This window comes from Corvus moneduloides, chromosome 12 (assembly GCF_009650955.1).
Source record: "Corvus moneduloides isolate bCorMon1 chromosome 12, bCorMon1.pri, whole genome shotgun sequence".
Classification (NCBI taxonomy): domain Eukaryota; kingdom Metazoa; phylum Chordata; class Aves; order Passeriformes; family Corvidae; genus Corvus; species Corvus moneduloides.
Window position 1 is genome coordinate 2,450,507 of NC_045487.1, and position 10,111 is coordinate 2,460,617.

Consider the following 10,111-nt stretch of genomic DNA (forward strand, 5'->3'; position numbering starts at 1 on the left):
TCCCAGGATATCTTTTCCTACAGACGTGGAGCGGAGCAGCCACTGGAATGTGTAATCTGGCTGATTTTTGGGAGCTAAATACATGTTTTCAGTCAACAAGTGAAAACATTTCCCTCTCCTGCAAGCCTGACTCAGCCTAGGGAAGGTTCTTGACTCGGTGCCAATCTCTTTTGTAATCACATCTCACCTGTGCACTGCAGGGAAGTAAAAAACAAAGTGGCCAAAGCTTCCTCTCCTCCCTCCGACCTCACCTCGTGGCCCTGCGGAATCTCAGCTGGAAGGAACTCCACAGCCCGGAGGCATCCAGGTTCTATTCCCTGCTGCAAATGGGATTTTAGCCTTACCCCATCCCTCTCCAAGAGCAGGAGTGAAACTTGGGCTTGTTGAGTCAAAATAAAGAGATTCTGACAATTCCATTGTTTTAAAATAAGCCCAGGTTGGATGGGGCTTGGAACGATCTGGTCTAGGGGAAGGTGTCACTGCCCCCATGGAATGAGATGATCTTTCCCAACCCAAACTTTCCTGTGATTTTAACACCAAGATTGGAGACAGGCTGACATTTTGTGGGTATCTGGATCTTCCTTGTGACAACATTTCTGGGCAGGCAGAGAAGGAAACCTGGAGGAATTGCTGCAGCTTGAGGCTGTGTTTAACTATAGTTGGGCAAATGACCACGAGGAGCGAGGCAACGAGGGCTTACAAAGAGCTCTTCTAGGCTGGTATAAAGCTTCATTGTCCAGGGAACTTCTCCTTGGAAATAAATATTAATGGCAAAGGCAAGGCAAGCTGAACTAGGCTCCTTGAGTCCATGTACTTGGATCACTTGCCTTCAACTCAGAAGGAGGGATTTTGGACATACTTAAATGGACACCACGTGGAAAATGAGATCTGCTGATTAACCCCCCAAAATGCACGAAATTCATCAAATATTTCACTACTGTAGGCTCCAAGTGCAGATTCAAACTCAGCAGTGTGCTTCCAGTCCTTTTTATAAATCATTTACTTTGGGTTTAACACATTCAAGCAGTAACTGTGCTTGCCACGCCCATGGAGAGCAGGAATCACCGGATTATTTGGGAACACTGCTTTGAAACTCTCTGTAGCTGTGTCATGCTAAAGCACTGCGAAACAGGTGACACATGAGCATGGAACATCCTCAGCAGTTTGCATTTTACTGTGCCAAGAGAGTTACAATTTCCAACCCAGGCCAGAAGAAAACCGTTCACCTCCCATTTGATCTATTTGCCCTTAAAATCTCTCATCTGAGGACAGGATTGATTTTTTTTGGAAAGGTATTTCCATAAATCGTTAAAAAGGTAACCTCTCTAAAGATTAGAAAAGCTGAAGTCAAAACTTTGGAATAGGAACAGTGGGGCCAAGCAGAAGCAGTTCGGGTTTCCAAAGAATAACAACATTCACTACAAGTGGGATGGTGTCCACGAGGACAGCTGGAAGTGACAGCTGGCAGCTCTTCCAGGGAATGTCACCGCCAGCATTCCGTGGCTTTATGGACACAGCACCGCGCCACGGGACAGGCCACTCCTCTTTAATCAGTCAGCTTTCCACACAAGGTACTGAATATTCATTCTATTTACATTCAAAAATAGCATTTTTCTCTCTTCAGTACAGAGTGGGAATGCCCGTGGATGAGTCAGGAGAATCTCTCCTAGCACAGGTGCAGCACAGCTTTGTTGATCTCCGGGTTTGTCCAGTCGTTCCGGATGTCATCCAGGTGATTATCGAAATCCACCAGTGTCTCGTAGGATTTGCTGTCCAGGAGAGATGCAGCGATTCGCTGGGCTTCGGTCCAATCTTCACAGAAGTCACTAGGGTGGAAAAGAATCCGGAATACATCAGAATCAACCAAGAAAAACTCTGGAGAATTAAGCCATGCTGCAGCGTGGACACGGTGGGGATAGCATGGCCTGCCTGCTCCCTCTCACTACAAGAAGCAGCTTTAAAATCCCTGCCAGCTACACCCACAGGGTCAGTCAGCCATAAAGTTTTGCCCTCACACAGCCAGCCAGTTTTCCCCCAAACCCCAGTAAATTCCCAGCTCACTCACACGTGTGGGTCCTTGCACCTCCACTTGTTCTCGTGCAGCTCGTACACGTGGATGGCAGGCTCCACACACTCCATGGTGAACTTGGTGTTGTCAACCTGGGGTGGGACACAGAAACACCACCTCAGTCTCCTCCCCAGCACCACAAGAGATGAAATAAACCCCGAATCAGTTTGTAAAAACAAGAGAATTTTACACACATCCACTGTTTTACCCTCAAATTGCCAAATTTAAGATGCTGGCATTTGTCCCAGCAGTGAGGAGGCAAAGCCCTATTTTGTGATGTTAAATGTAAGAATTTAAGTTGCACTAAGAGGGCTGGAGCCAGAAATTGCTGCCTGAACATGCAGAGAAGGCCCCTATTCCTCTGAGGTGACAGAGAGCTCACCACAGTCTCTCTGTGGATTTACTTTGTACTTCACTGCTCCTTGCATCTCTTCCCCAGAGCATTTTGGACAGGAAGAGAAATGGAATTCCTCACGAAAGGAGCCAGAGAACAGCATTTCCCTGGTGCAGCAGCAGGGTCAGAGCACACAGCGGGGTGAAGGGAAGGAAGTTACCATGATGAGCGCCGTGTCCGTAAAGCCCTCGGCAATCCGGGAGGCCACTTTCTCTGCAACCTGGTTGGGGCTGGAGCAGAAGGGAAAAGGAACTGAGTGAGGTGAGCCACGAGTTCCAGCTGAAAGCAGCAGGAAATGAGCTCAGAGAGATGTGAGAGTGACTCTGGGTGCTCGCAAACAGGAACGAGATAAGGAGCTGATGCCACAGCTGATAGAGGGCTCTGCAGCACCCGAAGTTCAGCTCAGCTGTGTTTAGGAAACGGCTTTGGAATGACATGGAATCAACATTTTGTGGCCGCCTATCTTCTTCCCCCAGACCAAAGATGTTGCCCTGGCAGGCAATTAAAAGAGAAACTTAGAAACTCGACCAGTTTCTCTACCAAAATCAGATAACCTTTGGAAACCTTTACCACGTTTCAAAGGTGACAACCTCACTGTAGTGCCAATGTCAATCTCCGTGTGGCACCAGTTATCTTCAGAAATTAAACTGAAGTTTTAAAAAAACATCAAGCCTGTGATGTTCTTTCAAACCTCAAAGAGAACAAACTGTACCTTCTCCTTAAAAATGTGTCCAGCAGATTTATAAGGAAAGGACAAATAATGCCTTTATCCCTGTTAGGTACCTTAGAAGTCACAAGTGTTCCTTATAATTGCGTCTGAATATCCATTAACAAATAACTGGGATCAGATCCTTGTGGAATGGTTTGGGCTGGGAGAGACCTTCAAGATCCTCTCGTTCCATCCCCTGCCATCGGTGAGACACCTTCCACTATCCCAGGTTGCTCCAAGCCCCATCCAGCCTTGGAAACTTCCAGGGATGGGGCATAATACTTTAAATAAGTTGTTCTAATTAGTCCCAATCCTGGATTTGTCCAATAGATAGAGAGGAAAACATGGAATACACAGCTCTAAAATGAAACTGTGGCTCTGCAGGAAGGTCCCTTATTGTTTAGTGAGTAATCTGAGTCAGCCAGCAGGGAAAAAAAAATGACTAATCCTGGGGAAAAAGAAGTGCTAAATAACAGATATCACTGCCTGACTGACATCATCTTCTACTTCTCCACCACGTAAGAAAACTCTTTGAAAAAACTCAGGAGATAACGAAGAAATTTAGAAAGAATTAGGTCACCCCTGACTTTCCATAAGATCCTGGGAGTCATCAGACTTTACAAGATCCATACTGCACAAGCAAACGCTCTGCAGATTTTGGCTTTTTCCCTGACAACTGCAATTCAAGAGGCTGGCACTCGTTCAAAGAGTGGCCTTTTATAGCAGCCACGGGCGAGGAGGGATTCTGCAAAGCCTGGACTTTCTGCACCTGACCAAAGGCCACATCCCGCAGCCCCACGGAGACAATGTGGAAGCAGCTGACAGTTGTCAGAGGGAATCAACACGCCTGATTTATGGGGATGATTTCTGCTGGCAGAGTCCAAGGTACAAGCTAAAAGAGCAAACGGAAGGAAATATTGGCCCAACACACCTGGCATCTTTCACGCGTTCGTTCGCCTGGTAATATCCAGCTATCACGTAGCTGTTCTCCTTGCACCAGGAATCAATCTGGAAAAGCAATGGGAACAATAAATCCTAGGAAAACCAGCCCCCCACCGCCTCAGGATTGAGGAAATCTCGTGGCTGTCCTGTAAAGAAAGCAGCGTTGCTCCAGCTCTGCGGCTCGGTTCTTTACACAAATTTCTGTCCCCTTCTGCGCCTGCTCGGGCACGGTGGGGCTGATTGAGCTGGGATGGAGAAACCCAACGGAGCAAAAGGAGCTGTCTCAGTCAAAGCCCGGCCTAAATTTGAGTGACAGGACAATTAAACCCTGCCTGGAGAGGGTTTGGGTCTCACCCACCGATGGCTGGGACAATTTTCTGTCAGTGTTCACCTGACAAGGGACTTGAGAGAACGTTCCCCTCGTGGATGTGTGGCTGCCCTGTCCTTGCAGAAGGGTTTTATTGCTAATGTAACATTCCTAGGGGAAAATGCAACCATTTGGGGCCTTCATTAGAAAATAAAAGCTTGAGGTGAAAGGTGAACGTGAGGCAGAAGTTTGTCCCATTTACCAGCTTTTCAACCGGGATGGAATTGTTTTCCTTTGAGAGCTCCTCCTTATTTAACATCTCTATGTAAATACTTCAGCAGATGTATTTTTTTTTTATTAAGTTTCACAATTTTTGACTGACACGAGTCCAAAACTGAGGCACTTTTGTCAGGTGTTGTTTTATAATGAAAGGAGTTTCAACCCCGCCGTTCTGGCTGCTTTAAACACCATTTTTGCGGGCCTTCATTAGAAAATAAAAGCTTGAGGTGAAAGGTGAATGTGAGGCAGAAGTTTGTCCCATTTACCAGCTTTTCCACTGGGATGGAATTGTTTCCCTTTGAGAGCTCTTCCCTATTGAACACCTGTATGTAAATACTTTAACAGATGCATTCTTGGCACATAATTGACACCATTTTTGATTGACACCAGTCCAAAACTGAGGTACTTTTGTCGGGTGTTGTTTTTTAATGAAAGAAGTTCCAGCACCGCCGTTCTTGCTGCTTTAAACTGGAGCTGAATTCCTCCTGCTGAGTCTGCCTTTGAAAATATCTATCTATAGCTATGATATCTATATTTATATATCTATATATATCTATATATATGATGTTTTCCATTCGAATTGAGGGTATCAAGTCAGCACAATACAAAGCCCTGAAAGGCAGAAGGGGAGAAAGCAGCTCGAATTTTCCTTTGCAGTCCCTAGAGAGCACGGCCTCAAAAAACCCTCCCCAGCTCTATTAAAAAGGACTCCAAAAATACATCTGGTGCTGACCTGTCGCATCCTGGGAGTCAAATCAATCTCATTTTCAGCAATAATTATAGTATTAGACTGCAGAATCAAGCCAACAAAACAGCCATGTGAATAATCCAAGGGATGACATGCATTTAACTGATAAAAAAAAAAAAAAGCTGTGCAGCCCTGCAAGAGCTGCTGTTTCCATTCCAAACCCATTTTAAGGGCTTAGGACTCTGGTTTTAATTGTTAGTGGCTTGAAAGCTTGGCATTAGAGCCAGCAGCCCAGACAGTAAAATTAATAATAATAATAATTATTATTAAAAAAAAAAAAAAGTCCATCAATCTAAAAATTAGAAACAGTCCTAAATCCATTTTTGTTCCCTACCAAAAATTGCCTCAAAAAGAAGAGAATGATTTAAAGTTCTCGCTTTCCTAACTGGTAACTAAAAATTGCTTCTGCATTTAAAAAAAGAAAAAAAAAAAAAAGGAGAAAAAAACCCCCCAAATCTCATTTTGGAATGCAAGCTTTTCCAGCTGCAATTCCCAGGCCCTGTCACCGCAGGTATCCTACAGCAATTAGCTCCTGATATTTTAAGTCACGGCCAGCCCTGCCAAGGAAAAATCCGAAGTAGCTTTGCTTTGCTGCAGCCACCAAAGGGGGAGCCTGGGGGTCTGGAAAACCCTGGGAGGAGGAGGAGGAGCAGGAGCAGGAGGAGGAGGAGGAGCTGAGTGCTGTTCCAGGAGAGGGAAGTGCTCCCTGGTTTCTCCTTTTTGGAGCTGTGCTTGTAAAACCACATCAATTAGCTGAGAAATTCAGAGGCTCGAGTGCAACTTAATTCACTTTTTCTTAATGACTCCGGCTTTGAAAGGGATTTCAAAGTGCAAATTAAACCCGGGAGCTTCTGCTCTGCCCTCCGGAGCTACAAACCTCAGGAAATCGGAGAATCCTCAAATATCCTGAGCTGGGAGGGACCCTTAAGGATCACCAGTCCAACTCCAACACCCCAAAACCCCTCCCTGTGCTTGGGAGCGCTGTCCAAATGCTCCTGGAGCTTGGGAATGTGCCCATTCCCTGGGGAATTCAGTGCCCCAGCACCCTCTGGGGGAAAAATATCCCACCCAAACCTCCCTTGCCACGATGTTTTGTTCGGGGTTTGTTGATTCCTTGTTCCCCCTGCAAGTTTTAGGGGGCAAAGCTCCAAAGTTTGGAAGTCCCTCCTCAACTTCCAGATTAAATCTGGAGATTTTTGCTCCCATTTCACGTTCTGGGATGACTCAGGGCAGGGAAGAGGATGTGAAACTTGTGGGGCTCGTTCTAAAAACCCCCCCACGGAGCCACCCTCGACCAAGAATCAGCAGTAACTGAACTGGAAAAGAACCAGATCCTGGGAAATCCTGCCAGAGCTGGGAAATCCTTTAGGAACAAAGCTGTTTTGCTACAAAAATTGAGTTTAACCACGCTGATCTCCCTGATTTATACCGGATCCACACGCCAGGCTGCACAGAAGATGTGGAATCACCTCTTTTCAACCCTTTTCCACGAGAAAATCCAATTTTCACAACTGCTCTGAGAGGATTTATGGACACTTTTGCCTTTGTTTAAACCCAGAAGAGCAGCAAAAGGCCCCGGGTTCTTGTAAAATTCTGTGTTTTAAAGGATCTGTGGCTGTGAAGCACACAGAGCTGTAGCAAATCCTAACTGATGTGGGAAACACCAAGAGTTTCCAGTCTTTACCTTTTTGTACCAAAAACTGAGAGTAAACAAGTAAAATTCTGCCACAGCTTTGGCTCCAGGAGAATTTTCTTCCTGTAGATGTTGCAAGAAACAGGATTTACTTCCTAATAATCTGATCCTGCTGCAAGATCTGCACTGAAAAGCTGCACTGAAGGCCTAGACTTTACCAAAATTCTCTGCTTAAACCCTGTAGAAAGCCATTTAATCCCAATTTAATGAAAACACACCGTGCTCTGCTACTCCTATGCTGCTGGAAAGAGATTTGAAATGATCAATTTTGTGTGTTCCACAGCAAAATTCAATGGTCAGGGCTCAGGCTTGGCTCCTGTCCCTGTGTCTCTGGCTGCATTTCATCATTTCCAGGCTTCACAAAGATGTCAACTTTCCCATGGCACCATCTCAGCTGGAGAAAACCGGGATTTACTCACAACTGACTGGAATTTACTTACAAATAATATATATATATATATTTCTTTTTTTGGGGGATGAGAAAGACCGAGGGAAACATTAAAGCCAAGGAGTCTGGAGGAATCAGAAATTCGTTATTTTTAATGATCTCAAAAAGGGACGGATCTTCTTTTGCTCACAATTGTATAATCATGGAATCATGGAGTGATCGGAGGGGACTTCAAAGCCCATCCAGTTCCAACCCTCACACCTTCCACTGTCCCAGGCTGCTCCAGCCTGGCCTTGGGCACTGCCAGGGATCCAGGGGCAGCCACAGCTGCTCTGGGCACCCTGTGCCAGGGCCTGCCCACCCTCACAGGGAACAATTCCTTCCCAATATCCCATCCAGCCCTGCCCTCTGGCAGTGGGAAGCCGTTCCCTGTGTCCTGTCCCTCCATGCCTTGTCCCCAGTCCCTCTCCAGCTCTCCTGGAGCCCCTTTAGGCCCTGCAAGGGGCTCTGAGCTCTCCCTGGATCCTTCTCCTCTCCAGATGAATAACCCCAGCTCTCCCAGCAGAGTTTTCCCAGCCTCTGGAGCATCTCCACGGGCACTCCAGACCGAATCCAGCAGCTCCACATCCCGCAGGGACACCCCCGGCACCGCCTCCCGCCCGTGCCAACACCTCCCTCCACCCCCGAGCACTGCCAGCACCCCCATCCCAGCGGGAACACCTCACCAGGGTCAGGGCCACCTCCAGCATGGGAGCGAGCGCCAGCGTCCCGTGGAAGAGCGGGATGCAGTCCACAAACAGCGCGGGCTGCGGCGGCCGCGGGGCCGGCGGGCGCTCGGCCACCAGCAGCCCGTTAACGGCGCAGTGCGGGTACTTGGCGCCGTGCAGGACCATCTTGCAGTAAGCCTGGGTGGTCAGCTTCATGGTGCCCTGCGGCGGCCCCGGCCCGGCCCCGGCCCCGGCCCCGGCCCCGGCCCCGGTCCCGACCCGGCCCGCACGCCGCTCCCCGCCCGCCGCCAAGCGCCGCCGGCTGTCGCGAAGCGCCGCCAAGCGCGGCCGGCTTTACGACAGCGGTTTGGAGTGGGTTTGGGGTGGATTTGGGTGAGTTTGGGTGCGTTTGGGGTGCGTTTGGGGTGCGTTTGGGGTGGGTTTGGGGTGCGTTTGGGGTGAGTTTGGGGTGGGTTTGGGGTGCGTTTGGGGTGCGTTTGGGGTGCGTTTGGGTGAGTTTGGGTGGATTTGGGTGGGTTTGGGGTGGGTTTGGGGTGCGTTTGGGGTGCGTTTGGGGTGAGTTTGGGGTGGGTTTGGGGTGCGTTTGGGGTGGGTTTGGGGTGGGTTTGGGGTGGGTTTGGGGTGCGTTTGGGGTGGATTTGGGTGGGTTTGGGGTGGGTTTGGGGTGCGTTTGGGGTGCGTTTGGGGTGAGTTTGGGGTGGGTTTGGGGTGCGTTTGGGGTGGGTTTGGGGTGGGTTTGGGTGGGTTTGGGGTGGGTTTGGGGTGCGTTTGGGGTGGATTTGGGTGGGTTTGGGGTGCGTTTGGGGTGGATTTGGGGTGGATTTGGGTGAGTTTGGGGTGGGTTTGGGGTGCGTTTGGGGTGGGTTTGGGTGAGTTTGGGGTGGGTTTGGGGTGCGTTTGGGGTGCGTTTGGGGTGGATTTGGGTGGGTTTGGGGTGCGTTTGGGGTGGATTTGGGGTGGATTTGGGGTGGGTTTGGGGTGGATTTGGGGTGGATTTGAGGTAGGTTTGGGGTGAGTTTGGGTGGATTTGTGGTGAGTTTGGGGTGAGTTTGGGTGGATTTGGGGTGGGTTTGGGGTGGATTTGGGGTGGGTTTGGGTGAGTTTGGGGTGGGTTTGACGTGGATTTGGGTGCGTTTGGGGTGAGTTTGGGGTGCGTTTGGGGTGCGTTTGGGGTGAGTTTGGGGTGCGTTTGGGGTGCGTTTGGGGTGAGTTTGGGGTGGGTTTGGGTGGGTTTGGGGTGGGTTTGGGGTGGATTTGGGGTGGGTTTGGGTGAGTTTGGGGTGGGTTTGACGTGGGTTTGGGGTGGGTTTGGGGTGGGTTTGGGGTGAGTTTGGGGTGGGTTTGGGGTGCGTTTGGGGTGCGTTTGGGGTGGGTTTGGGTGGGTTTGGGGTGGATTTGGGTGGGTTTGTGTGGATTTGGGGTGAGTTTGGGGTGCGTTTGGGGTGCGTTTGGGGTGCGTTTGGGGTGGATTTGGGTGGGTTTGGGGTGCGTTTGGGGTGGATTTGGGGTGGGTTTGGGGTGGATTTGGGGTGGATTTGGGGTAGGTTTGGGGTGGGTTTGGGTGGATTTGGGTGAGTTTGGGGTGAGTTTGGGTGGATTTGGGGTGGGTTTGGGGTGGATTTGGGGTAGGTTTGGGTGAGTTTGGGGTGGGTTTGGGGTGGGTTTGGGGTGGGTTTGGGGTGGGTTTGACGTGGGTTTGGGGTGGGTTTGGGGTGGGTTTGGGTGGATTTGGGGTAGGTTTGGGGTGGGTTTGGGTGGATTTGTGGTGAGTTTGGGGTGAGTTTGGGTGGATTTGGGGTGGGTTTGGGGTGGATTTGGGGTGCGTTTGGGGTGGATTTGGGGTGGATTTGGGGTG

The 10,111-nt window shown here is 49.4% G+C and overlaps 1 protein-coding gene across 1 annotated transcript; it reads right to left on the reverse strand.

The window, feature by feature from the left end:
• Positions 1-982: 982 nt before the first annotated feature.
• On the reverse strand, positions 983-8,527 carry EMC8 (ER membrane protein complex subunit 8). Its single transcript, XM_032121965.1, has 5 exons — positions 8,254-8,527; positions 4,103-4,179; positions 2,623-2,692; positions 2,066-2,160; positions 983-1,826 (listed from the first exon to the last, which is right to left on the reverse strand). Exons 1-5 carry the CDS (start codon positions 8,449-8,451, stop codon positions 1,667-1,669), a joined length of 600 nt encoding a protein of 199 aa, XP_031977856.1. The 5' UTR covers positions 8,452-8,527; the 3' UTR covers positions 983-1,666.
• Between the last annotated feature and the right edge of the window lie 1,584 nt (positions 8,528-10,111).

Bases quoted from the DNA above. Each gene is read 5' to 3' on its own strand.
- EMC8 (XM_032121965.1), bottom strand. From the start codon at position 8,451: ATGAAGCTGACCACCCAGGCTTACTGCAAGATGGTCCTGCACGGCGCC. The intron at 4,180-8,253 runs GTGAGGTGTTCC...TTGCTTTTCCAG, and splicing joins TGGAGGTGGCCCTGACCCTG to ATTGATTCCTGGTGCAAGGA. The intron at 2,161-2,622 runs GTAACTTCCTTC...GTCCCACCCCAG, and splicing joins CGGACACGGCGCTCATCATG to GTTGACAACACCAAGTTCAC.